The sequence below is a fragment of the Oryctolagus cuniculus genome, chromosome 4 (assembly GCF_051225735.1).
Source record: "Oryctolagus cuniculus isolate XC-2025 breed Fujian yellow rabbit chromosome 4, ASM5122573v1, whole genome shotgun sequence".
Taxonomy (NCBI): Eukaryota; Metazoa; Chordata; class Mammalia; order Lagomorpha; family Leporidae; genus Oryctolagus; species Oryctolagus cuniculus.
The window spans coordinates 169,701,575-169,726,780 of NC_142870.1; the positions used below are offsets into that span (position 1 = coordinate 169,701,575).

The 25,206-nt window shown below is 43.8% G+C and overlaps 1 protein-coding gene across 1 annotated transcript in view; it reads left to right on the forward strand.

Moving 5' to 3' along the window:
* The window catches only part of FBXL2 (F-box and leucine rich repeat protein 2), a 95,662-nt gene that overhangs the window by 12,844 nt on the left and 57,612 nt on the right, over positions 1-25,206 (forward strand). Inside the window, exon 2 of the mRNA XM_089331255.1 lies at positions 11,295-11,356. Within this exon, the coding sequence (XP_089187381.1) occupies positions 11,295-11,356 (62 nt within the window). The remainder of the gene's footprint in view (positions 1-11,294; positions 11,357-25,206) is intronic.

A 25,206-nucleotide genomic window follows, 5' to 3' on the forward strand; every position in this document is an offset into this window, starting at 1 on the left:
TGGCAGGTACACTGTTCCTACAGGGCTCCAAACTGGGCCCACGGAGGCTCTTGCCTCAGCCTTATCGCCAGTGACTTCAGCAACTGCAGACTAATCTCACCTCTGTCTCCAGAGCTGGTGCTGAGATTCTCAGCTGCTGGCCCTGAGCTGTGCACATCCACACCTTCCATGTAGGTCTACTGTGTCCCTCTGATTTGCATGAAGTTTCCTCTGCCATTTTCTCCCTAACTCATCCCTGAGGCTATACCTTCTTCACTTTTTAAAAGACTATGGCATAATTTCTTCATCTGGTCTTCAGTTGACAGGAATTTGGGTTGATACCATGTGTTAGCTGTTGTGAACTGGGCTGCAGTAAACATGGGGTGTAGATGACTCTTTGATCTGCTGATTTCCTTTCCCTTGGATAAATTCCCAGGAGCGGCTGGGTCACAAGGCAGGTCTATTTTCAGATTGCTGAGGTATCTACATACTGTCTTCTGCAGTGGCTGTACCAGTTTACATTCCCACCAACTGTGGAATAGTGTGCCTTTTCCCCCACAACCTCACTAGCATTTGTTGTTTGTTGATTTCTCTATGAAAGCCATTCTAACAGGGGTGAGGTGAAACCTAATTGTGGTTTTGATTTGCATTTCCCTGATGGCTAGTGATCCCAAGCATTTTTTTATGTGTCTGTTAGCCATTTGGATTTCCTCTTTTGAAAAATGTCTGTTTAAGTCCTTGGCCCATTTTTTAACCGGGTTGTTTGTTTTCTTGTTGTTGAGCTTCTTGAATGATCTCTTTGTATATTCTGGTTATTAACCGTTTATCAATTGCATCGTTTGCAAGTAATTTCTCCCCTTCTGTCAGTTGCCTCTTCACTATGCTGAGTTTTTCTTTTGCAGTGCAGAAGCATTTGAATTTGATGTAATCCCATTTGTCAATTTTGGATTTGATCACCTGTGCCTCTGGGGTCTTTTCAAAGATCTCTCTGCCTATGCCAAAGTGTTGCAGGGTTTCCCCAATGTTCTCTAATAATTTGATGGTATCAAGTCGTAGATTTAGGTCTTTGATCCTTTTGAGTGGATTATTGTGTAAGGTGTGAGGTAGGGGTCTTCATACTTCTGCATGTGGAGATCCAGTTTTCCCAGCACAGTTTGTTGAAGAGACTGACCTTGCTCCAGGGATTGATTTTAGCTCCTTTGTCAAAGAGAAGTTGGTTGTAGATACATGGACTGATTTCTGACGTTTCTATTCTGTTCCACTGGTCTGTCCATCTGTTTTTGTACCAGTACCAGACTGCTTTGATTGTAACTGCCCTGTAGTATGTATTTTTTTTCAAAGATTTATTTATTTGAAAGGCAGAGTTACATAGAGAAGGAGAGGCAGAGACAGAGACAGAGAGAGATCAAAATCTTCTATCCACTGATTGACTCCCCAGTTGGCCACAATGTCTAGAGCTGTGCTGATCTGAAGCCAGGAGCTAGGAGCTTCCTCTGGGTCTCCCCACTTGGGTGCAGGGGCCCAAGGACTTGGGCCATCTTCTACTGGTTTCTCAGGCCATAGCAGAGAGCTACATCAGAAGTGGAGCAGCTGGGACTAAAAGTCTATTTTGTCTGATATTAGGATGGCTACACCAGCTCTTTTTTTGTTTCTGTTGGTGTGGAGTCTCTTTTTCCATCATTTCACTTTCAGTCTGCATGCATCTTTGTTGCTGAGATGTGTTTCTTATAGGCAGCAAATAGATGGGTTTTGTTTTTTTAATCCATTCAACCAGTCTGTGTCTGTTAACTGGAGAATTGAGGCCATTTGCATTCTAGATGACTCTTGATAAGTTATGACTTGGCCATGCTGTCTTTCCATAAATATTCCTGTTGTTTTCAGTGGTGTATTTTTCTTTTCTTTTTTTTTTAACTTTTATTTAATGAATATACGTTTCCAAAGCACGAATAATGGATTACTATGGCTTCCCCCCCATACCGTCCCTCCCACCCACAACCCTCCCCTTTCCCACTCCCTCTCCCCTTCCATTCACATCAAGATTCATTTTTGATTATCTTAATATACAGAAGATCAGCTTAGTATACATTAAGTAAGGATTTCAACAGTTTGCTCCCACACAGAAACATAAAGTGAAAAATAATAGATGATTTTTTTTTAATGATGATGAAATCAGATCAGACCTATTGTCATGTTTAATCCCAATGAGAGTCAAGTTGGGAGTTGATAGTTTCTTTTCTTTTCTTTTTTTTTTTTTTTTTTTGACAGAGGATCAGTTTAGTATGCATTAAGTAAAGATTTCAACAGTTTGCACCCCCATAGAAACACAAAGTGAAATATATTATTTGAGTACTCGTTATAGCATTAAATCTCAATGCACAGCACATTAAGGACAGAGATCCTACATGAGGAGTAAGTGCACAGTGACTCCTGTTGTTGACTTTACCAATTGACACTCCTGTCTATGGCATCAGTAATCTCCCTATGCTCCAGTCATGAGTTTCCAAGGCTATGGAAGCCCTCTGAGTTCTCCGACTCTTATCTTGTTTAGACAAGGTCATAGTCAAAGTGGAGGTTCTCTCCTCCCTTCAGAGAAAGGTACCTCCTTCTTTGAAGACCTGTTCTTTCCACTGAGATCTCACTCACAGAGATCTTTTGCCAGAGTGTCTTGGCTTTCCATGCCTGAAATACTCTCATGGTCTTTTCAGCCAGATCTGAATGCCTTTAGGGCTGATTCTGAGGCCAGAGTGCTATTTTGGACATCTGCCATTCTATGAGTCTGCTGAGTATCTCACTTCCCATGTTGGATCACTCTCCCCTTTATTTATTCTATCGGTTAGTGTTAGCAGGTACTAGACTTGCTTATGTGCTCCCTTTGACTCTTAGTCCTTTCATTATGATCAATTGCGAACTGAAATTGATCACTTGGACTAGTGAGATGGCATTGGTACATGCCACCTTGATGGGATTAAATTGGAGTCCCCTGGTATGTTTCTAACTCTAATGAATACAAATTTCACAGGTATAGCTTTTGGAATATAGTGGTTCTTCCCCCTCATCTGCTCTCCCACCCCCAAACCATCCCACCTCTTACTCCCTCTCCCATCCCATTCTTCATTAAGATTCATTTTTAATTGTCTTTATATATAGAAGATCAACTCTATACTAAATAAAAATTTTAACTGTTTGCACCCACACAGAGGTATAAAGTACTGTTTGAAGACAAGTATTACTGTTAATTCTCACAGTACAACTCATTAAGGACAGAGGTCCTACATGTGGAGCAATTGCACAGTGACTCCTGTTGTTGATTTAACAACTGAAACTCTTATTTATGATGTCAGTGATCACTCGAGGCTCTTGTCATGAGCTGCCAAGGCTATGGAAGCATTTTGAGTCCACAAACTCTGTCAGCTTTAGACAGGGCCATAGGCAAAGTGGAAGTTCTCTCCTCCCTTCAGAGAAAAGTACCTCCTTCTTTGATGGCCCCTTCTTTCCACTGGGATCTCACTCATAAAGATCCTTCGTGTAGATCAATTTTTGCCAGAGTGTCTTGGCTTTCCATGCCTTAAATGCTCTCATGGGCTTTTTAGGCAGAACGGAATGCCTTAAGGGCTGATTCTGAGGTCAGAGTTCTATTTAGGGCATTTGAATTCTGAATCTGTTGTGTGGCCTGCTTCCCATGTTGGATCATTCTCTCCTTTTTAATTCTATCTATTGTTATTAGCAGACACTTGGTCTTATGTGATCCCTTTAACACTTAGTCCTGTCTATATGATCAGTTACACACTTAATATGATCACTTTAACATGTAAGATGACATTGATACCTGCCAACTAAATGGAATTTGGAGTCCCATGGCAAATTTTTAGCTTTGCCTTAGATGTAAGACCATGGGAATGTGTGCCGTACTGTACATCTCCTCCCTCTCTTATTCTCTTATTTTTCACAGGGATTGGTTTTTAATTGCATTTAAACACCTAAGAATATTTCTGTGTTGAGTTCGAAAAATACTAAAAATAATAAAATAGTAAGTTGTTCCTTGACAGAACAAATCTGATCAGGTCATTGCTTCTCACAGTGTCAGTTTCACCTCTACAAGTTTTCTTTTAGGTGCTCAGTTGTCACTGATCAGGGAGAATATATAATATTTGTCCATTTTGGACTGGCTTATTTCACTCAGTATGATGTTTTCCAGATTCCTCTGTTTTGTTGCAAGTGATCAGATTTAATTTTTTTTTTACTGCTGTGTAATATTTCATAGAGTACATATCCCATAATTTCTTTATCCAGTCTTCTGTTGATGGGCATTTAGGTTGACTCCAAATGGTCTTTACCAGTTTGCATTCCCACCAACAGTGAATTAGTGTGCCTTTTTCCCCACATCCTCGCAGGCATTTGTTGTTTGTTGATTTCTGTATGAAAGCCATTGTAATGGAGGTGAGGTGAAACCTCATTGTGGTTTTGCTTTGCATTTTCCTGATGGCTAGTGATCCTGAACATTTTTTCATGTCTGTTGGCCATTTGGATTTCCTTTTTTGAAAAATGTTTAGGTGCTTGGCCCATCTCTTAAGTGGGTTGGTTGTTGTTGTAGAGTGTCTTGATCTCTTTGCAGATTCTGGTTATTAATCCTTTATCAGTTGCATAGCTTGAAAATAATTTCTCCCATTCTGTCAGTTGCCTCTCATCTAAATTTGATGTAATCCCAGTTGTTAATTTTGGCTTTGGCTGCCTGTGCCCCTGGGGTCTTTTCCAAGAAGTCTTTGCCTGTGCCAATATCTTGCAGGGTTTTCTGATATTCTCTAATAATTTGATGATGTTGGGTCATAAATTTAGATCTTTTAATCCATGATGAGTGGATTTTTGTATAAGGTGTAAGGTAAGGGTCTTCCTTCATACTTCTGCATGTGGAAATCCAGTTTTTCCAGCACCATTTGTTGAATACACTGTCCTTACTCCAGGAATTGATTTTAGCTCCTTGATCAAACATAAGTTGATTGTGGGTGTTTAGATTGATTTCTGGTGTTTCTATTTTGTTCCTTTGGTCTATCCATCTGTTTTTGTACCAGTACCAGGCTATTTTGATTATAACTGTCCTATAGCGTGTCCTGAAACCTGGTATTGTGATGCATCCTGTTTTGTTTTTGTTATATAAGATTGCTTTAGCTATTTGAGGTTTCCTGTGTCTCCATATGAATTTCAGCATCATTTTTTCTAGATCTGAGAAGAATGTCTTTGGGATTTTGATTGGTATTGTGTTGAATCTGTAAATTTCCTTTTTAAGACTGGATATTTTGATGATATTGATTCTTGAAATCCATGAACATGGAAGATTTTTCCCTTTTTTCTATCTTCTGTTTCTTTAATGTTTTGTACTTCTCATTGTAGAGATCTTGGACATCTTGGTTAAATTTATTCCAAGGTATTTGATTTTTTTGTAGCTATTGTGAATGGGATTAATTTTAGAAGTTCTTTCTCAGCTGCGGCATTGTCTGTGTATACAAACACTGCTGATTTTTGTGTGTTGATTTTATATCCTGCTACTTTACCAAACTCTTCTATGAGATTCAGTAGTCTCTTAGTGGAGTTCTTTGGATTCCCTATATATAGAATCATGTCGTCTGCAAATAGGGGTAGTTTGACTTCTTCCTTCCCAAATTGTTTGACTTTTTTTTCTTGCCTAATGGTTCTAAAACTTCCAGTACTATATTGAATAGCAACGGTGAACGTGGGCATCCCTGTCTGGTACTGGTTTTCTATGTCTTCATGGCTCTATTTAGGAAGGTTGTACGTGTCCAGGAATCTATCCATTTCTTCTAGGTTTCCCAGTTTGTTGGCATACAGCTCTTTGTAGTAATTTCTGATGATTATTTCTTTTGTGTCTGTTGTTACATTTCCTTTATCATCTCTAATTTTATCGATTTGGGTCATCTTTTTTTGTTTAATTGGTCCAATGGTTTGTCAGTGTTTCTTTTTTGAAAAACTAACTCTTCGTTTTGCTGATTCTTTGTATTTTTTTTTGGATTCAATTTTGTTGATTTCTACTCTAGTTTTAATTATTTCTTTTGTCCTATTAGTTTTGGGTTTGGTTTGCTGTTTTTTTTAGATCGTTGAGATTCATTGATAGCTCATTTGGTGCCTTTCCAATTTCTTGATGTGAGCACCTATTATTATAAACTTTCCTCTTAACACTGCTTTTACTGTATCCCACAAGTTTTGATATGTTACGTTGTCATCTTCATTTGTTTCCAGAAAGTTTGATTTCTCTTTTGATTTCCTCTATGACCCACTGTTCATTCAGGAGCATGTTGTTCAGTCTCCACATGTTTGCGTATGCTCTAGGGATTCCTGAGTTGGTGATTTCCAGCTTCATTCCGTTGTGGTCTGAGAAGATGCATGGTATAATTCAATTCTTTTGAATTTGCTGAGACTTGCTTTATGGTTTGGTATATGGTGAATCCTAGAGAAAGTTCCATGCACTGGTGAGAAGAATGTGTATTCTGCAACTGTAGGATGAAAAGTTCTGTAGATATCTGTTAGGTCCATTTGGTCTATAGTGTCGATTAATTCTGCTGTTTCCTTGTTGATTTTATGTCTGGTTTATCTGCCCATTGCTCTAAGTATTGTAGTTCTGCAATACTATTGTATTGTAGTCTAAGTCCCCTTAAATCCCTTAACATTTCTTTTAAATAGCCAGGTGCCCTATGATTAGGTGCATATGTTTATAATAGTTACATCTTCCTGTTGAATTGATCCCTTAATCATTATATAGTGCTCCTCTTTGTCGCTTTTAAAAGCTTTTGTGTTGGCCAGCGCTGTGGCTCAATAGGCTAATCCTCCGGGGCGCCGGCACCCCGGGTTCTAGTCCTGGTCGGGGTGCCAGATTCTGTCCCGGTTGCCCCTCTTCCAGGCCATCTCTCTGCTGTGGCCTGGGAGTGCAGTGGAGGATGGCCCAAGTCCTTGGGCCCTGCACCCACATGGGAGACCAGGAAGAGGCACCTGGTTCCTGGCTTTGGATTGGCACAGCGCGCCAGCTGTGGTGGCCATTTGGGGGGTGAACCAATGGAAGGAAGACCTTTCTCTCTGTCACTGCCTAACTCTGCCTGTCAAAAAAATAAAAATAAATTTAAAAAAAGCTTTTGTGTTAAAGTCTGTTTTTTCCAATATTAAGATGGCTATGCCAGCTCTTTTTTGGTTTCTGTTGGCATGGAATATCTTCTTCCAACCTTTCACTTTCAGTCTGCATGCATCTTTGTAGGAAAGATGTGTTTCTTGTAAGCAGCAAATAGATGGATTTTGTTTTTTTAATCCATTCAGCCAGTCTGTCTTTTAACTGGGGAGTTGAGGCCATTTACATTCAAGGTGACTATTGATAAGCAATGACTTTGCCCTGCCATTTTTCCAAAGATATTCCTGATTTTACTTTGAACTTCCTGTGATCTTTTACTGAGAGATTTTCTTCCTTTGCCTTCTTTCACAGTGATGACCATGTTTCTGTGTCCTCACCTCCTTAAGCGCCTTGTGCAGGACTCAGTGGTGTGTTTTCAAGGCTCATTCCTGTTGTGACGTGTAACAGTATTATTTCTTTGTGCTCAGGGGTACTCCAGTGATTTTTTTCATCATTCATCAGTTGATGGACATTTGAATTATTTCTGCTTTTTAACTGTTACAAATAATGCCATTGTGAACATTCATATACACATTTTTTGTGTGGATATATATTTTAGCTTCTCATGAGTTTTGATATGCAAGATTCTTCAAAATGTTCATGGAAAATGGAATTAACTGTTAAGTGTATTTTGGTGCCAAAATAAAAAACAAAGCCAAACTCCATGCTTCCCAGGGGTCTTAAAGAAGTTTATGGAGGAGTGGGCGTCATGGCACAGTGGGGTTGAGCAGGGATTTGGGATGCCTGCAGCCCAAAGATTTGATTCCTGGATTCTCTTGCTTCTGATCTAGTTTCCTGCTAATGCACACCCTGGGTGTTAGCAGAGGATCTCTCACGCACTTGAGGATCTGCCATACTTATGGGAGACCTGGATTGAGTTCAGGGTCCTGGCTTTGCATCAGCCCAGTCAAGCTATTGTCCCAGTCCCTGATGTTGCAGGCATCCGGTGACTTAACCAGGAGACAGATCTCTGTTGCCCCCCTCTCTCTCTCTGTTGATGTGCCCTTCAAATAAATTTAAAAAAAAAAGAAAAAGAAAATAGAACTTTTTTAAGATTTGTTTTATTTACTTGAAAGAGTTACAGAGGGAGGGAGAGACAGCGAGAGAGGTCTTCCATCTACTGGTTCATTCCCCAAATGGCCACAACGGATGGAGCTGAGCCAATCCAAAGCCAGGAGCCAGGAGCTTCTTCCGGGTCTCCCACGTGGGTGCAGGAGCCCAAGGACTTGGACCATTTTCTGTTGCTTTCCCAGGCAGATTAGCAGGGAGCTGGATTGGAAGTGGAGTAGCCAGAATTCGAAGTGGCGCTCATATGGGTTGCCAGCACTGCAGGCCGGGGCTTTAACCTGCTGTGCCAGAGTGCCAGCCCCATATATGAACATTTAAAAAAAATAATAATGCCAGGCCGGTGCTGCGGCTCACTTGGCTAATCCTCCATCTGCGGCACTGGCACATCAGGTTCTAGTCCCGGTTGGGGCACCGGATTCTGTCCCAGTTGCTCCTCTTCCAGTCCAGCTCTCTTCTGTGGCCCGGGAGCGCAGTGGAGGATGGCCCAGGTCTTTGGGCCCTGCACCCGCGTGGGAGACCAGGAGGAAACACCTGGCCCCTGGCTTCGGATTGGCGCAGCACGTCAGCCGCAACGTGCTGGCCGTAGCCACTACTTGGGGGGTGAACCAATGGAAGGAAGACCTTTCTCTCTCTCTCTCACTGTCTAACTGCCTGTCAAAAAAAAAAATAATGATGCCATTGAAAATTCATGGAGGCCGGCACTGCAGCTCACTAGGCTATCCTCCGCCTGCAGCGCCAGCACCCTAGGTTCTGGCCCTGGTTGGGGCGCCGGATTCTGTCCTGGTTGCCCCTCTTCCAGGCCAGCTCTCTGCTGTGGCCAGGGAGTGCAGTGGAGGATGGCCCAAGTGCTTGGGCCCTGCACCCCATGGGAGACCAGGATAAGTACCTGGCTCCTGGCTTCGGATCAGCGTGATGTGCCGGCTGCAGCGGCCATTGGAGGGTGAACCAACGGCAAAGGAAGACCTTTCTCTCTGTCTCTCTCTCTCACTGTCCACTTTGCCAGTCAAAAAAAAAAAAAAAAAAAAAAGAAAAAGAAAAAAAGAAAAAAGAAAAGAAAATTCATGGAACATGCATCTTGTGAAAAAACTATGCATGAATTTCAAAGAGATTTGCACTAAAATAAACTTACCGTTTTTATTTGAGATGCAGACATATAGAGAAGTTGAGAGTGAGAGAATGAGCGGCTCTCCTCCTTGCTGCTTCACTCTGCATTTACCCACCGCTGGGGCTGGGCCAGGCTGAAGTCAGGAGCTGGGGACTGAGTGCACGTCCTCCTGGTGAATGGCCGGGCCCCAGCCATCTGAGCCATCACCCGTGGCCTCCCAAGAGGAGGCTGGAGTCAGAAGTGCAGCCGTGACTTGAGCCAGGCGCTTCGGTGTAGGATGTGGGCAGGCCAGCTAGACACTGCCTCCTGAACTTGTAATTCCATTTTCCCAGGCATTTTCACCTTTCATATGGCAATTCTGCCTCACCTCTGATGAGCTGCAGATTGCTTTCCACAGTGGCTGTACCATTTTACGTTCCTACCGCAGTGTGTGAGGATGCTGATTTTTCCACATCCTCACTCTTACTTGTGAATGTCTTTTTTTTAATACCAGCCGTCCTTGTGCGTGTGAAGAATCATTATGGTTTTGACTTAAGTGGCTCCCTGGTGGCTCAGGTTGAGCATGCTTTCATGGACGTATTGGTCATTTTTGTACCTTCTTTGTGTAAGTATCTATTCAGATCTTTGACCCACTTTTAATGGGATTGTCTCTATTTCTGAGTTGTGGAAGTGTCTGTTCTGGGTATAAATCCCTTCTTTTTGTGTTTTGGGAGTATTTTCTCTGAGGTGGTGGTTTTCCTTTCCACGCTCGGTGATGCTCTGGAAGCACAGAATTTGTGGATTTTGGTGAAGTCTGGTCGTCTCTTTTCCTTTGCTTGTGCTTCTGGTGTCACGTCCAAGGAACTGTTGCAAAGTCAAGGTCATCTATGCCAGTGTCTGTGTTCTCTTGGGGCTCTCAGTTTCATCTTTCATGGTCATTCAGGTCTCTGAGCTTTGCTGACTTGGTGTTCTTTCTGAATGGTGTGAGGTAGAGGCCCAGCTTGACTGTTTGCATGGGAACGTCCCGTTGGTCCAGCACCACTTCTTAAGACGACTTCCTGTTTACAAAGCTGTTGCCCGCAATGTGAGTTTATTTCTGGCCTCTCAGTTCTCTTCCACTTATCTATTCTTTATGTCTGTCCTTGTGCCAGTACTACAGTGTTCCAATTACTGTAGCTTTGTAGTAAATTTTGAATTTTGCAGTAAAGTTTGAATCCTCAAAATATTTTGTTTTTCAAGATTATTTTAGCTATTCTTGATCTCTTGAATTTCCATGTGAATTTTAGGATCAGTGCGTCAATTTCTGAAAAAAAGAACAAAATAACAAAAGTCCAGCTGGGGTTCTGAATAGGGATTACGTTAATTCTGTGGATTAGTTTGGGAAGTGTTGCTAACATAACACTGTCAAATCTTCTAAGTCAGAATGAGGGTGTCTTTCAGTTTAAGTCTTCTTTGATGTCTCTCAGCATCTTGTTTTCAGCATGGAGTTCTTATACATTTTTTGTTAAATTTATTCCTAAGTATTTTAATCATTTTGATGAGGCTGTACATGGGATTGTTTTCTTAAGTTTATGTTCACAGTGTTCCCTGCTGGTGTATGGAAATGAAAACATTTCATGTGATGTCTTACAAACTTGCTGACTCCTTGATGAGTTTTGATTTCTGTGGATCTTTACTGTGTGCACGATCATATCGCGTGCAAGTAGAGGTTGTCTGTCTTTTCCAGTCGGTTTGTCTTTCATTTCTTGCCTAATTGCCTTGGCTAGAACCTCTGTTGTAATGTAATATACAGTGGCTTTGTGTTGACATTCTAATGAAATGGTAATAGAATATGAACTATTTTCTACCCCTCAGTATTGTCAAGTGGCAGCTTCATGAATTTATTGTCATATTTTCAGGACCGTGATTGAGGCTGTTCTGATCCAGTCTAAAAAGCACATTTTTTTTTTCATACTGGTTGAAGAACAGCTTAACAATTTCTTTTCTTTTTTCTTTCAGGTTTTCTCAAACAGTGATGAAGGCCTTATTAACAAAAAGTTACCCAAAGAACTTCTCTTAAGGTAGGGGTGGATAACTCGGAATGCGGAGCTCAGATTCTCTTCAGCCATCAAGTTCCAAGACGGTCGTCTTTCTCACTCTCAGTCGATAGCGTAGAAAGCAGATGGAATTAGCCTGACTGACTTTTTGTTTTTGTTTTATAGAATGCTGTTCAGCTTGTTGTAAATCTTACTTGGTCTAATCCAGAATGTTCTAAGTATGTACGTAGCATTGATCTGGATTCTTTTTGTATTGTGGTAAGTATTGTGATACTCTTCAGTGGGTGCCATTGTTTTGGTATGAGTAGATTTTCGTGACAGAGTCAGTGACATGAGGGAAGATGGTTGTGAAGGTTGTGAACCTCTGATGCAGGGTTTGATGTTTTCTGATAAGTGGGTGTTTAAATCAAAACGTAAGTATAGTTGTGATATGTTCTTACCAAGCACTTAAAATGTCAGTCCCACGTATTGACATTTTTTTATCTGTTTTATGAGAAGCTTGTGTTAAGTGACAATGAGTACTGTGAAATTCTTTATTTCTGGTGTCACTGGGTATAGAGTAAATTTCATTTGGTTGTCATTTCAGCAAGTAAAACTGTCAACCAACATGTGTTGCACCTGAAACAATATACTTTCCTTTCGTATTCTGCAATCATCAAAGAAATTTTATTTTAGTTTTTGATATTTTAGTTCTTTATAATTAATGCATATACGGTAATGCATTTTTGCATTTTACTTGGAATGGCATTTCTCAAATTTTGTTGATCATATCACTGATACTCCACAAAATAAAACAGCTTCTGTGGTCAAGTGAGTATGAGCATCAGTGTGTTAACAGATCTGAGTTCTTAAAGTTTTTTAGAAAATTTTCATTTTATGGGCTGGCACTGTGGCGCAGTGAGTAAAATCACTGCCTGTAGTGCTGGCATCTCATATGGGCACTGGTTCGAGTCCTGGCTGATCTACTTCCAATCCAGCTCTCTGCTAAGACCTGGGAGAGTAATAGAAGATGGCCCAAGTGCTTGGGCCCCTGCACCTGCGTGGGGGACCCAGAAGACACTCCTGGCTTTGGATTGGCCCAGTTCAGCCCATTGCAGCTATTTGGGGAGTGAACCAGCAGATGGAAGACCTCCCTCTCTGCCTCTGCCCCTCCCTCTCTGTAACTCTGCTTTTCAAATAAATGAATAAATCTTAAAATTTACTTTTACTTGAAAGGCAGAGACAGAAACAGGTTGAAATCTTCCATCCACTGGTTCACTCCCTAAATGCCCACAGAGGTGGTTCAGGTTGAAGACAGGACCCCAGAACTCCATCTGGGTTCCCCATGTGGGTGGTAGGGACCCAAGTCCTTGAGCCATCATCTGCTGTTGTCCAGGGTGAGCGTTAGCAGGGAGCTGGATTGGAGGCAGAGGTGGGACTTGAATGCGGTCTCCAGCTGCTGTCCCGGGAATCAGCGTCTTTTCCACAGGGCCTCTCAGAGCCTTGCCAGGCTAATATGCACGGTGCGGCTCCAAGTGCAGGTCTGTGGCATTTCAGACTTGTTCACAGTGAGCGCTTTTGATGTCTGTGGGAAATTCTGACACATAGTTAAAGCCTGACCAGATGACGCCATTCCCTGGTTGCAGTCCATCTCAGTTGAATGTTTGAGGAATCGGTTTGAATTTTGTTTGAATATTGGTAGCGGTTCATTCTCTCCCTGGAGTCGCCACAGAGCCGCAGATTTCTCGCCCATGCTGGCATCAGTGTGTGAGGGGCTTCCCCGAGTCGGACAAGGCCAGGGCTAAGTGTCTCTCTGGCGGTGGTCACATTTTCAGGACCTTGTTGTGTTTTTCATTAGTCATCAGATGTTGTTTGCCGCTGCTGCCATGAGCTCATTCTACTCAGTTAATAAAAACGGAAAATTAACCGAGACAGGATTGTGTGAAAGTATCAATGAAAATTTATGCCAAGAAAATAAATATTTGGATAAAAGAGAATATTCTTTGACATTTGACTCTATTTATACTAAGAAGGTGGTGACAAAGAAGGGACGTCTGTTAATCATATCAACCACGGGGCGATCAGGAACCATACGGCTGAGCCCGAGTGGGTCGTCCCTGCGGGCGACAGGATGCGTCCTGCTTCCCAGGGCTGTGCAGTGCCCGCCCCCTTCCTGGGAGCACCTGCTCAGCCCGGCTCTGGGCAGTCCCAGCCAGCTTTGCAAAGGCAGCCTCTTAGTCATTCGGCACTTGGGTGCCTGAATCCCACCCTTCTGGTGAACACGGCTGCTGTTGGTGACTCCAGGCTACTATGTATTTTTTCTTTTTTGTAGAGTTGGCTTGCAGATTCTGCCTGGCCACGGAACACTGTCTGTTGACACTAAATAAATGAATGCCAGGAAGGGCGATATCACTTTGTGGTAGTGCGAGTTCTGAACTGGGGTCTTAGAAATGGCAGCATTTGAAAGATCCCTGAGCGACCCGGCTGCTGGGAGAGTTGGAGCTGTCGTCAGTAGGTGCAGCGTTTGACTCGTGCCACAAGGCTTGTCTTAGACCATCTTTCAGAAAGAATTGGCAATGGAGAGCGAATGTTCATAACACGTCTTGTCATAGGTTTGGCTTCCCACTTCTGTTTTTGTTTTGGATTCTGGAAGGGTAATTTAAATTTTTTTAAGATTTGTTGGAGAGGTAGAGTTATAGACAGAGAGGTCCATCTGCTGGTTCACTCCCCAAACGCCTGGCCAAAGCCAGGAGCCAGGAGCTTCTTCCAGGTCTCCCATGTGGGTGCAGGGGCCCAGGGACTTGAGCCGTCTTCCACTGCCTTCCCAGGTGCATTAGCAGGGAGCTGGGTGGAAAGTGGAGCATCTGGGACTTGAACTGGTGCCCATTAGGGATGCCAGCACCACAGGTGGAGGCTTAACCTACTGTGCCACAGTGCTGGCCCCGGGTAATTTAAATTTTACAGCATTGCCTCCACGCTCTTCTCTGCCTAGTGTACCTGAAAATGAACCCTCACTAGTGGCGTTGTAACTTTTAATGGTTTTGCTGCCCTTCAATCTCACTCCAGACCTTGTGCTCAGCCATAGCCGCTCTCCCTGTTCTGTGCAGTACTTTGAAGAGGGTTTGAGCCTGCTCATCCGAGCAGCCATCTCCGTCATCGCTGTCAATCCCACAGCAGTGAGTTCAGTCAGGGCCCACCTCATGGAACTTGCCTCTTGATTATTTCCTGTAAGTTAAATGATGTCTGCCCAGGCTTGCTTTTTGCCTTGTGTTTGTGTATTGTTTGGTAACAGCTCAGACTCTTGGTCTCAGTCTTGCTTCATCAAGAGAGGTGAATTCTTTGGTTTATGTGCTGGTAGTCCAGTCATTTTCTCTTCTGCCATGTTTGAGCTCTTCCTGTTCCCGCCCTCTTAAATGTCCCTCTAGTTTCTGGTGCTAATCCCATCCAGGGAAACCCCAGCTTCTCCTCTGGAACCATTAACAAGCCGGACCTGGGGAAAATGCTTCTTTTCATCTCTTTCATTTCACTGGATTCAGAAAAGTCTGCATTTTCAACTGGTCATTTTATTGCTAGCTTACATACTCAATATTTTTAAAAAGATGTGTTATTCAGTCGAGATGTAGAGTTACAGAGAGGGAGAATCAGAGAAAGATCTTCCATCCACTGGTTCACTCTCCAGATGGCCACAACGGCTGGAGCTGGGCCAATCCGAAGCCAGGAGCTTCTTCCGGGTCTCCTGCGCGGGTGCAGGGGCACAAGCACTTGGACCACCTTCTGCTTTTCCAGGCCATAGCAGAGAGCTGGATCGGAAGAGGGCAGCCGGGACTTGAACCAGTGCCCCTGTGGGATGCCGCAGTGGCGGTGGCTTTACCTGCTACGCTACAGCACTGGCCCTGATACTCAATATTATTAACTCATAGATTTGTTCTGCCTATTTTTAGTTTGTCACTGTGCAAATTGTTTTTTTAAGGGTTTATTGATTCTATTTGAAAGGCAGAGTCACAGAGAAAGAGAGGGAGATATCTTCCATACACTATTTCACTCCCCAAGCAGTTGTGGAGGTCAGGACTGGGTCAGGCTGAAACCGGGAGCTTCATCCATGTCTCCCATTTGGGTGGCAGGGGCCTAAGCTCCTGGGCCATCCTCTGCTGCCTTCCCAGGTGTATCAGCAGGGAGCTGGGTCAGAAGTGGAGCAGCCAGCACTTGAACTGGCGCCCACGTGGGATGCTGGTGTCACAGGACCCTCAACACCACAACCCTGGCCCCTACTGAACACGTTTTTGTAATTTTGCTTTTTCTCCCCAACTTTCTCTGACAAATTAAAGGTATTAAGCTTTTCTATTTGACCCTTTGCTCTTTCTTTCACAGCTTGTAATTTTACATTTTTTGGGGAGTCAGCTCTATAATGCTCATGACAATAGGAATATTAATTTGTGATCTGTGTCTTTTAGTGGGTTGTGTTGTCCTTATGTACATTTGTCCACATCATACTTGCCTGTATTATTTTGGGAGCCAGGTTTCCTGGGTTAATATTTCAACTGTCCTCACTTATTAGAGGTGTGACCTTCGTTAAGTTACTTACGTCTCTTGGCCTTGACCCCCCCATCTGTTAAATGGGAATAGGAACAGTTCTTGCCCTGTGGGGTAATTACCAGTTCTTCCATACTTGGGATTTCATGAGTATTAAGTTAATCTCAGTGCTCATTTTACTCTGATCAGTTTTGGATGCCTGAATGTTTTGTTTCTTTTTTTTAAATATTTTTTTTATTTGAAAGTTAGAGTTACACAGAGAGAGAAGGAGAGGCAGAGAGAGAGAGAGAGAGAGAGGTCTTCCATCCACTGGTTCACTCCCCAGTTGGCCTCAACGGCCAGAGCTATGCTGATCCGAAGCCAGGAGCCTCCTCCGAGTCTTCTATGCGGGTGCAGGGGCCCAAGGACTTGGGCCATCTTCTACTGCTTTCCCAGGCCACAGCAAAGAACTGTATTGGAAGTGGAGCAGCTGGGTCTTGAGCCAGTGCCCATATGGGATGCTGGCACTGCAGGCGGCGGCTTTACCCGTTATACCAAAGAGTTGGCCCAACCTGAATGTTTAATAAATGATTTTAATGATACAATGCAAGCAGCTGATCAATCAAGCCGCCCTAATATGAATCTTAATAACTATTGTTACTAAAAGAAAATGTCAGTAAAGAACCTGATTGTTAGATAAGTGGAAATAGCCCGATGCTTCATTTTATGAGCTGGGCTAATTCAACCTCAGTGAAAACTGCATATTCCCATCTTAAGTGAAACCAACAGCTCTTAGGGCATAAGCAGATGGGTGGTGTTGGTGTGACAGTTATTTGTATTGAAAAGACACAGTCTCGGGGCCGGTGCTCTGGTGCAGTGGGTTAATCCCCTGGCCTGAAGCGCCGGCATCCCATATGGGCACCGTTTCTAGTCCTGGCTGCTCCTCTTCTGATCCAGCTCTCTGCTATGACCTGGGAAAAGCAGTAGAAGATGGCCCAAATCTTTGGGCCCCTGCACCCGTGTGGGATACCTGGAAGAAGCTCCTGCTCCTGGCTTCGGATGGGCATAGCTCCAGCCATTGAAGCCAATTGGGGAGTGAACCAGTGGATGGAAGACCTCTCTCTTTGCCTCTCCTCTCTGTGTAACTCTGACTTTCAAATAGATAAATCTTAAAAAAAAAAAAAAAAAAAAAAAAAAAAAAAAAGACACAGTCTCTTTGAGGGAACCATTCCTGTTTTGAAAAAAAGTTACTGGCCTACAACTCTGATTATAAATTTTATTGTTGGTTGTTTTTGACCTTAAGTTTCAGTTTCTGTCATGGTTGCTTTCATTCCTTACTAATGAAGTAGAAACACAGTGTAAAACTTCTTCCAAGGAGATGGCACTTGACCCCCGTGCTAAACAGTTCACAGCTGCTCTAGACGACAAAGCTCTTGTCAGTCAGGCACATTTAAGAAATCATCATTATTGGCGTACTTTTTTTCCTCTTTAAGCTTCTGTGGCTAGATCACAAAATTAGGTGGCCAGAGTGTGTGTTGGCTGGGTGAAGGAGCTTCAGCTACCCGAATTGCAGGAGCCCAGCCTCGTAATTCTCAGCAACACTAGGTCAGCTACACAAGTCCATGTAATTTGACAGTTATAGTAGTTTATTAGGGAAGATTATAAAATGACCAGTACATAAATCTCCAAATTTTCTCTTTATAAAATTATTTTATTCGTTATATTAAATATATTACCATTTCTATAACTTATAAAGCTAATCCTATGAGTGAAAATTATCATGGTTTTGGTTGCCATCTCTAAGGTACAGCCCAGTACTTAGGCGTACTCGTGGGGCCTTGGCCAACTGTGCAGTGCAGGGCTTGTGCCTGTGCGGCTGTCGCTGCATGCGTGTCCTTGCCTGCTGGTGGCTTCAGCACTCCGTGGACTTTCTAAAGCGTACGCATCTCTGTGGATTTTTCCTTGTTAGCATTTGGTTTTCAGGCTGAGTGAGTCAGGTGCAGCAGCCTACAGGCCGCCCTTTTATTAGCTCTGTGTACTGCTGCACACGATTTCAAGATGGGCACTCCGGGGCTGGTGCTGGGGCGCAGCAGGCTGAGCCTCCGCCTGTGGCACCGGCATCCCATATGGCCACCAGTTCGTGTCCCGGCTGCTGCTCTTCTGATCCAGCTCTCTGCTTATGGCCTGGAAAAGCAGAAGATGGCCCAAGTGCTTTGGCCCCTGGACCCGTGTGGGAGACCTGGAAGAAGCTCCTGGCTTCGGATTGGCTCAGCTCCAGCCGTTGAGGCATTTGGGGAATGAAACAGTGGATGGAAGACCTCTCTCCCTGTCATTCCCTCTCTCTGTCACTCTACCTCTCAAATAAGTAAATCTTTAAAAAGAAAAAACGATTGGCACTTAAATTCAAATAGTGGTAGAAGCAGGTTTTCTTTAGTTGAGTTTGAGGTTATGCTTGGACATGAAAACTCCAATGCTAGCTTTGGATTTTTTTTAAATCTGCAGCTCGGTGGCAGGAAACACCAGTAAGTCTCCACTGACTGAAGGGTGGCGCTGGGTGACTGCCCAGAGCCTCGTCCCTGGAAGGTCCCGTTGGAGAACTGCTGACTTGGAAGACTGAAGGCAGTGCTTACAACGGGAAACACTGGCAGATGGGACGCTGAACAGTCAAATGAGACAACATACTGCCCCGTCGAAGACAAATAGCAAAGGAGGGCCGACATAACTAAGGCTGTAGTGCACAAATAAAACAGCTCTTAAGAATTTTAGGGGCCAGCGCTGTGGCTCACTAGGTTAATCCTCTGCCTGCGGCACCGGCATCCCATATGGGTAGCAGGTTCTAGACTTGGTTGCTACTCTTCCAGTCCAGCTCTCTGCTGTGGCCCAGGAGGGCAGTGGAGGATGGCCCAGGTCCTTGGGCCCCTGTACCTGCATGGGAGACCAGGAAGAGGCACCTGGCTCCTGGCTTCGGATCGGCATAGCTCCAGCCGTGGCAGCCATTGGGGGGGAGGGGGGTGAACCAACAGAAGGAAGACCTTTCTCTCTCTCTCTCTCTCTCTCTCTCTCTCTCTCTCTGTCTATAACTCTACCTGTCAAATAAAAAAAAAAGCAGATGGTCGAAAATTTAAAATAAAAAAAGAATTTAAAAAAATAACATGGATTAGTTCTATTAGAAAAACAATTTGAAGGGGCCATGAACAAATAGAGAAATGCTGATGGCCAATAAATGTCCAAAAAGATGCTCCAGCAGGCCCTACACATCAGAAAGACAGTGTTGCCTATCAGATTGGCAAAATCCAGGTTTGTGGTACCAGGTCTCGGCAAGGCAGTAGCAGATAATTTTGGTTAGCATGTTAGGGACAGTGCAGGGCTGTGGTGTCAGGTCCACGGCCGGAGCAGGGACAGTGCAGGCTGTGGTGTGTGTCAGGTGCCACGGCCGGAGCAGGGACAGTGCAGTCCTCTGTCCTGGGGTCCTTCAGGCCCGCAGGTGCTGAGATTACATCTGGTGTGATACAGCACGTCCCCCTGGTCTGGAAGAGAAGTTGAGATAGGAACAAGGCGGTGTGTGCCTGAGCCGTAGGTAAGCGGGGAGTCAGCAGTCCACTGAAGTGTCCAGTTCCGAGCTTTACATTTAAGTAGGAGAAGTCATGTTACCCTACAGCACACTCTTGGCTTTGTGATACAGAATATCCATAGATATTGTACCCTCCCCTCCCTACTGTTAAGGTGATATTATAAAGAACTTTGTATGGATGCTTCCTTTTTAAGAAAATTATCTTAAATATATTTTGATTAAATATGTTTACTTTGTTTATTAACTTTTTTAAAAAAGATTTTATTTATTTGAGAGGTACAGTTACAGAGAGAGGAAGAGACAGAAAAGTCTTCCATCCACTGGTTCACTCCCGAAGTGGCCATAGTGGCTGGAGCTGGGCCCATTAGAAGCCAGGAGCCAAGAGTCCCTTCCAGGTCTCCCGTGTGGGTGCAGGGGCCATCCTCTGCTGCTATCCCAGGCGGTAGCAGAGCCATATCAGAAAAGGAGCAGCCGAGACACGAGCCAGCGCCTGTAGGGATGCTGGCACCGCAGGCAGAGGCTCAGCCTACTAGGCCACAGCGCCGGCCCCTGTTCGTTGACTGTGTAAAATAGAAAAAGAAAGTACATTCTTACATGGTCTCCTCTGAGAAATGTTTCCCACTCCTGATTTTGTTACAAGAATGGCCCAGGTTGGTCTGTTTAGGTTGCTCACTCCCACTTAATGCTGTGTGAATATGCTAATGTACTAGTATGTATTTCTTGCTCCTCCTCTTAATGAGTACTTGGTTTGTTTCCTGTGTGGTATTAATGACAGCAGCACTGCTATAGAAGTCCTTTTAGATGGTTCCTGGTACACAAGTACATACTTCTCTCTGGAGCGGAATTGTGAGGATTATAAGCAATACAAATATTTAAATTTATTTATTTATTTTTAATTTTTTTGACAGGCAGAGTGGACAGTGAGAGAGACAGAGAGAAAGGTCTTCCTTTGCCGTTGGTTCACCCTCCAATGGCCGCGGCGGCCGGCGCACCGCGCTGATCCGATGGCAGGAGCCAGGTGCTTCTCCTGGTCTCCCATGGGGTGCAGGGTCCAAGCACTTGGGCCATCCTCCACTGCACTCCCTGGCCACAGCAGAGAGCTGGCCTGGAAGAGGGGCAAACAGGACAGAATCCGGCGCCCCCACCGGGACTAGAACCCAGTGTGCCGGCGCCGCTAGGTGGAGGATTAGCCTAGTGAGCCGTGGCGCCGGCCTATTTAAATTTATTAAGACCACACTGAAAAAAATTTATTACTTATCAGTTTACATTCATACAGTGAGTAAGAGATTCATTTCAATGACTCCTTCCTAACATTTAGTATTCTCATGTCATAATTTGTGCTAGAGAGGTCTAGAACAGCATCTGATCGTGCTTTGGTTTTGAATTTTCTTGAATTCTCGTAATGTTGAGCATCTGCCCATATGTTTATTAGTCACACACATTTCTTCCTCTGGCTTTTTTTTCTGCCTTTTATGTTTTTCTTAGGGATTTGTAGGAGTTCTTATATTTTCAGTACAGCCTTTATACTTATATTAAAATTTATTTGACAAGTATTGTCTCCCATCTTTTAACTTGTTCATTTGCATTTTTTTAAAGATTTATTTTGTTTAGTTGAAATACAGACTTACAGGGTATGGAAGGGAGAAAGATACCTTCCATCTGCTTGTTCACTCCCCAAATGGCCACAGTGGTTGGGGCTGTGCCCGGCCATGTCCAGGACCCAGGAACAACTTCTGGTTCTCCCACATGTGTGCGTGGGCTCAAGGACTTGGGCCACCCTCCACTGATATCCCAGGTGCATTAGCAGGGAGCTGGGTTGAATGTAGAGCAGCCAGGACTCTAACCCATACCCGTTTGAGATGCTGGGTTGCAGAAGGAGGCCTTACCTGCTACACCACAATGCTGGCCTCCATTTGCATTCTTTAAGGCATCTTTTGATGACCATATAACTTTTGTGATATCAAATGTACAAATCTTTTATTTTATGGGTAGTGTTTTGTTGTGCTTTCAAAAGAAACTTCTTCCCTACCCTGAGAACAGAGAAATACACACACATTTTCTTCTGAAAGCTTAAAAATTTTGTTTTTAATATTTTAGTTTTTAATCATTCTGGTATGAATCTTTGTAGTATAAGAATCTATTTTCCATGTGGATCATTAATTTTTCCAGATCCATTGATTGAGTAAACCTTCCTTTTCTTCAAAGAAATGCTGCGTCACTTCTGTCATGTGTATGTGGGTCTGTTTCTAGAGTCCATGTTCTGTTCTATTACCTAAGGTTGTTACCACATCTTCGATAAGGCATCTGTATTTTTGAGTGACTAGGGTCCATATAATTCTCATACGGTGTTTATCTGAGTTTGGAATTAATAGCAAGCCTCAAAGAATTGAATGAAGGCATATATATTCATTCGCTGCTTTCTGGAAGAGTTTGAATTTTCCTGATCCTAGAAATGAAATGAAACAAACTCATAAACTTCTGAGAGTCTAGGATTTTCTTTGTGGGGAAATAACTACTAATTTAGTTTGATAGGAATAGGATTAAAAAAAAAGATTTATTGATGGAGATTGAGTTAAGATGACAGAGTAGTGGGGGAGCTTACTGCTTTAGTCTAGGAGAAGATAGTTTTAAAAAAGTGGAGAGAGTGTAGTCTTAGGGAGGAGTTAGGGAGAAAATGGCAGGGTGAACTCCATGCAAATTAGAGGGACACAGTGGACCTACGTGGAGGGCGTGGACACCCACGGCTCAGGAGTCCAGCAGCCGAGAGCCTGCACCAGCGTGGGGGAGTCAGGTGAGACCAGACCGCAGCAGCCCAGGCCCCTGGAGATAGAGCTGCAGGAGGAGCCTGCAGGGAACCCAGCTTGGAGCCCCGTGGGGCGGGGGTGACAGTGAGCCTGCCAGACTCGGGGGGCACGTTTCTCTCTCCCCCATCACCCTGCAGCGCCGTATGAAACTGGCAGTAGAGAGCGGGCGCCATTTTGGACATACATAATAGCTGCTCCAGCTCGTGTCCATGCCCAGCAATCAGCCACACGAAGACTTCTGAGTCTGGTGGGGAGAACAGACAGGGGCTGGGTGCTCGTGACTGTGGGAGGCTTGTGTGCCGGGACTGTGCAAACACTGAGGTTGCGTGAGAGGACTCACACTGTGGCTGGGACGTGGGCCGTCTCTGTGGGAGGCTGCAACGCTCAGGGCTCCCTGGATACCTGGTGAGGGGCACTGCAGGGGAATCTGAGCTCACACGGAGGACTGCACAGGTCATTTGTGTGGTCCTTGGGGCAGAGAGGACGAATATTATACCCACTAGGGCTAGCGCTCAGGCACTGGTCCCCTTTGAGGAGAGGAGGTGAGCTGAGTCTATGCCAATAGAGCAGAACAAACCTTTCCTCTGATTAAAAAAAAAAAGAAAAAGATTCACCATTCCAACCTGGGTGTCACCCTGGACACCCCCTTCGCCCTGGAGCATTGAACAGCTCCTGGCCACACCCACCACACACTTCTAGCTAGTCTCTCAACAGCAGACACTGCACTCGTCCACAGAGGCGTAGTCCAGATAGAAGCAGCCACAGTGAAAAAACAAGCCAATGATTATGTCCACAAATGCCAGTTAGCCAATTCAAGAAACAAGAATAAGGAAGACAGCATGATGTCCCCCAAAGAACACAACACTTCAGTACTAGCTTGTGAAGATGCAGAGACTGAAGAAATACCAGAGGTTGAATTCAAAAAAATCGATTTTTTATAGGTTTACTTAGAAGTAATCAGAAGCAAATGCATGAACTAATAAAATCCACATATGACATGAAAGAAAATTTCTGCCACGAAATTGAGAAATCAAAATGAAATCTTGGAAATTAAGAATAACCTTAATTCCTAAACCTTAAGGGGCCGGCACTGTGGCATAGTGGGTAAAGCTGCCACCTGCAGTGCCAGCATCCCATGTAGGCGCTGGTTCGAGTCCCGGCTACTCCACTTCCAATCCAGCTCTCTGCAATGGCCTGGGAAAGCAGTAGAAGATGGCCCAAGTCCTTTGGCCCCCACAACCACATGGAAGACCCGGAAAAAGCTCTTGGCTCCTGGCTTTGGATTGGTGTAGCTCCGGCCGTTACGGACATCTGGGGAGTGAACCAGAGGATGGAAAACTCTCTCTCTGCCTCTCCTTCTCTCTCAGTGTAACTCTGATGTTCAAGTAAATAAATATTTTTAAAATAAACCTTAAAAAGATGCAGCAGGGACTGGTGCTGTGGTGCAGTGGGTTAAAGCCATGGACTGCAGTGCCAGCATCCCATATGGCCACCGGTTCAAGTCCTGGCTGCTCCATTTCCCATCCAGCTCTCTGCTATGGTCTGGGAAAGCAGTGGAAGATGGCCCAAGTCCTTGGGCCCCTGCACCCGTGTGGGAGACCTGGAAGAGCTCCTGACTCCTGGCTTCGGATCAGCTCAGCTCTGACCATTGCAGTCATTTGGGGAGTGAACCAGTGGATGGAAGACTGCTCTCACTCTCGTTCTCACTCTCCCTTGCTCTGTAACTCTTTCAAATAAATAAATAAATCTTTTTTTAAAAAAATATGCAACAGAGAAAGAGAACTACAGACAAATTTCCCTGATAAACATAGATGCAAAAATCCTCAACAAAATTCTGGCCAGTCAAATCCAACAACAAATCAGAAAGGTCATTCCCTTGGACCAAGTGGGATTTATCAGGGTATACAGGGGTGGTTTAACATTCGCAAATCAATCCATGTGATACATCACATTAACTGAGGAACAAAATCCATATGATTATCTCAGTAGATGCAGAAAAAGCATTCAATGAAATACAGCACTCTTTCATGATGAGAACTCTAAGCAAATTCTCTACAGAAGGAACCTTCCTTAACACAAGGCAATCTATGACAAATCCATGACCAGCATCCTATTTAATGGGGAAAGTTGGAAGCATTCCCACTGAGATCCAGAACCAGACAGGGATGCCCACTCACACCACTGCTATTCAGTATAGTCCTGGAAGGACATTCTTCTCAGATAAAGAAAAAATGATGCTGAAATTCATATGGAAACATGGGAGACCCTAAATAGCTAAAGCAATCTTATACAATGAAAACAAAGCTGGAGGTATCACGATTCTAGATTCCAAGACATACTACAAGGCACTTACAATGAAAACAGCCTGGTACTGGTACAAAACAGACCGACCAATGGTATAGGTTAGAAATGCCAGAAATCAATCCAATCAGCTACAAACAACTTGTATTTGACCAAGGAGCTAAAACCAGTCTCTGGAGCAAGGACAACAAATGGTGCTGGGAAAACTGGAATCTCCATGCAAAGTATGAAGCAAGACCCCTACCTTACACTTTACTCAAAAATCCACTCAAATGGATTAAAGACCTAAGTATACAAGCGGGTATCATTAAATTACTAGTGAACATTGCAGAAACCGTGCAAGACATTGGCATAGGCAAAGAGTTCTTGGTAAAGACCCCAGAGGCACAGGCAATCAAAGCCAAAATTGACAAATTGGATTACATAAAATTCAGAAGCTTCTGCACTACAAAAGAAACACTCAGCAAAGTGAAGCGGCAACTGACAGAATGGGAGAAATCATTTACAAACTATGCATCTGATAAAGGATTAAAAACCAGGATATATAAAGAGATCAAGAAACTCAATACAACTAAACAAACAACCCAGTTTAAAAATGGGCCAAGGACTTAGGCATTTTTCTTTTTCTTTTTTTTTTTAAAGAATTGTTTTATTTATTTGAAAGACAGAGTTACAGAGAGAGGTAGAGACTGAGAGCGAGGTCTTCCATC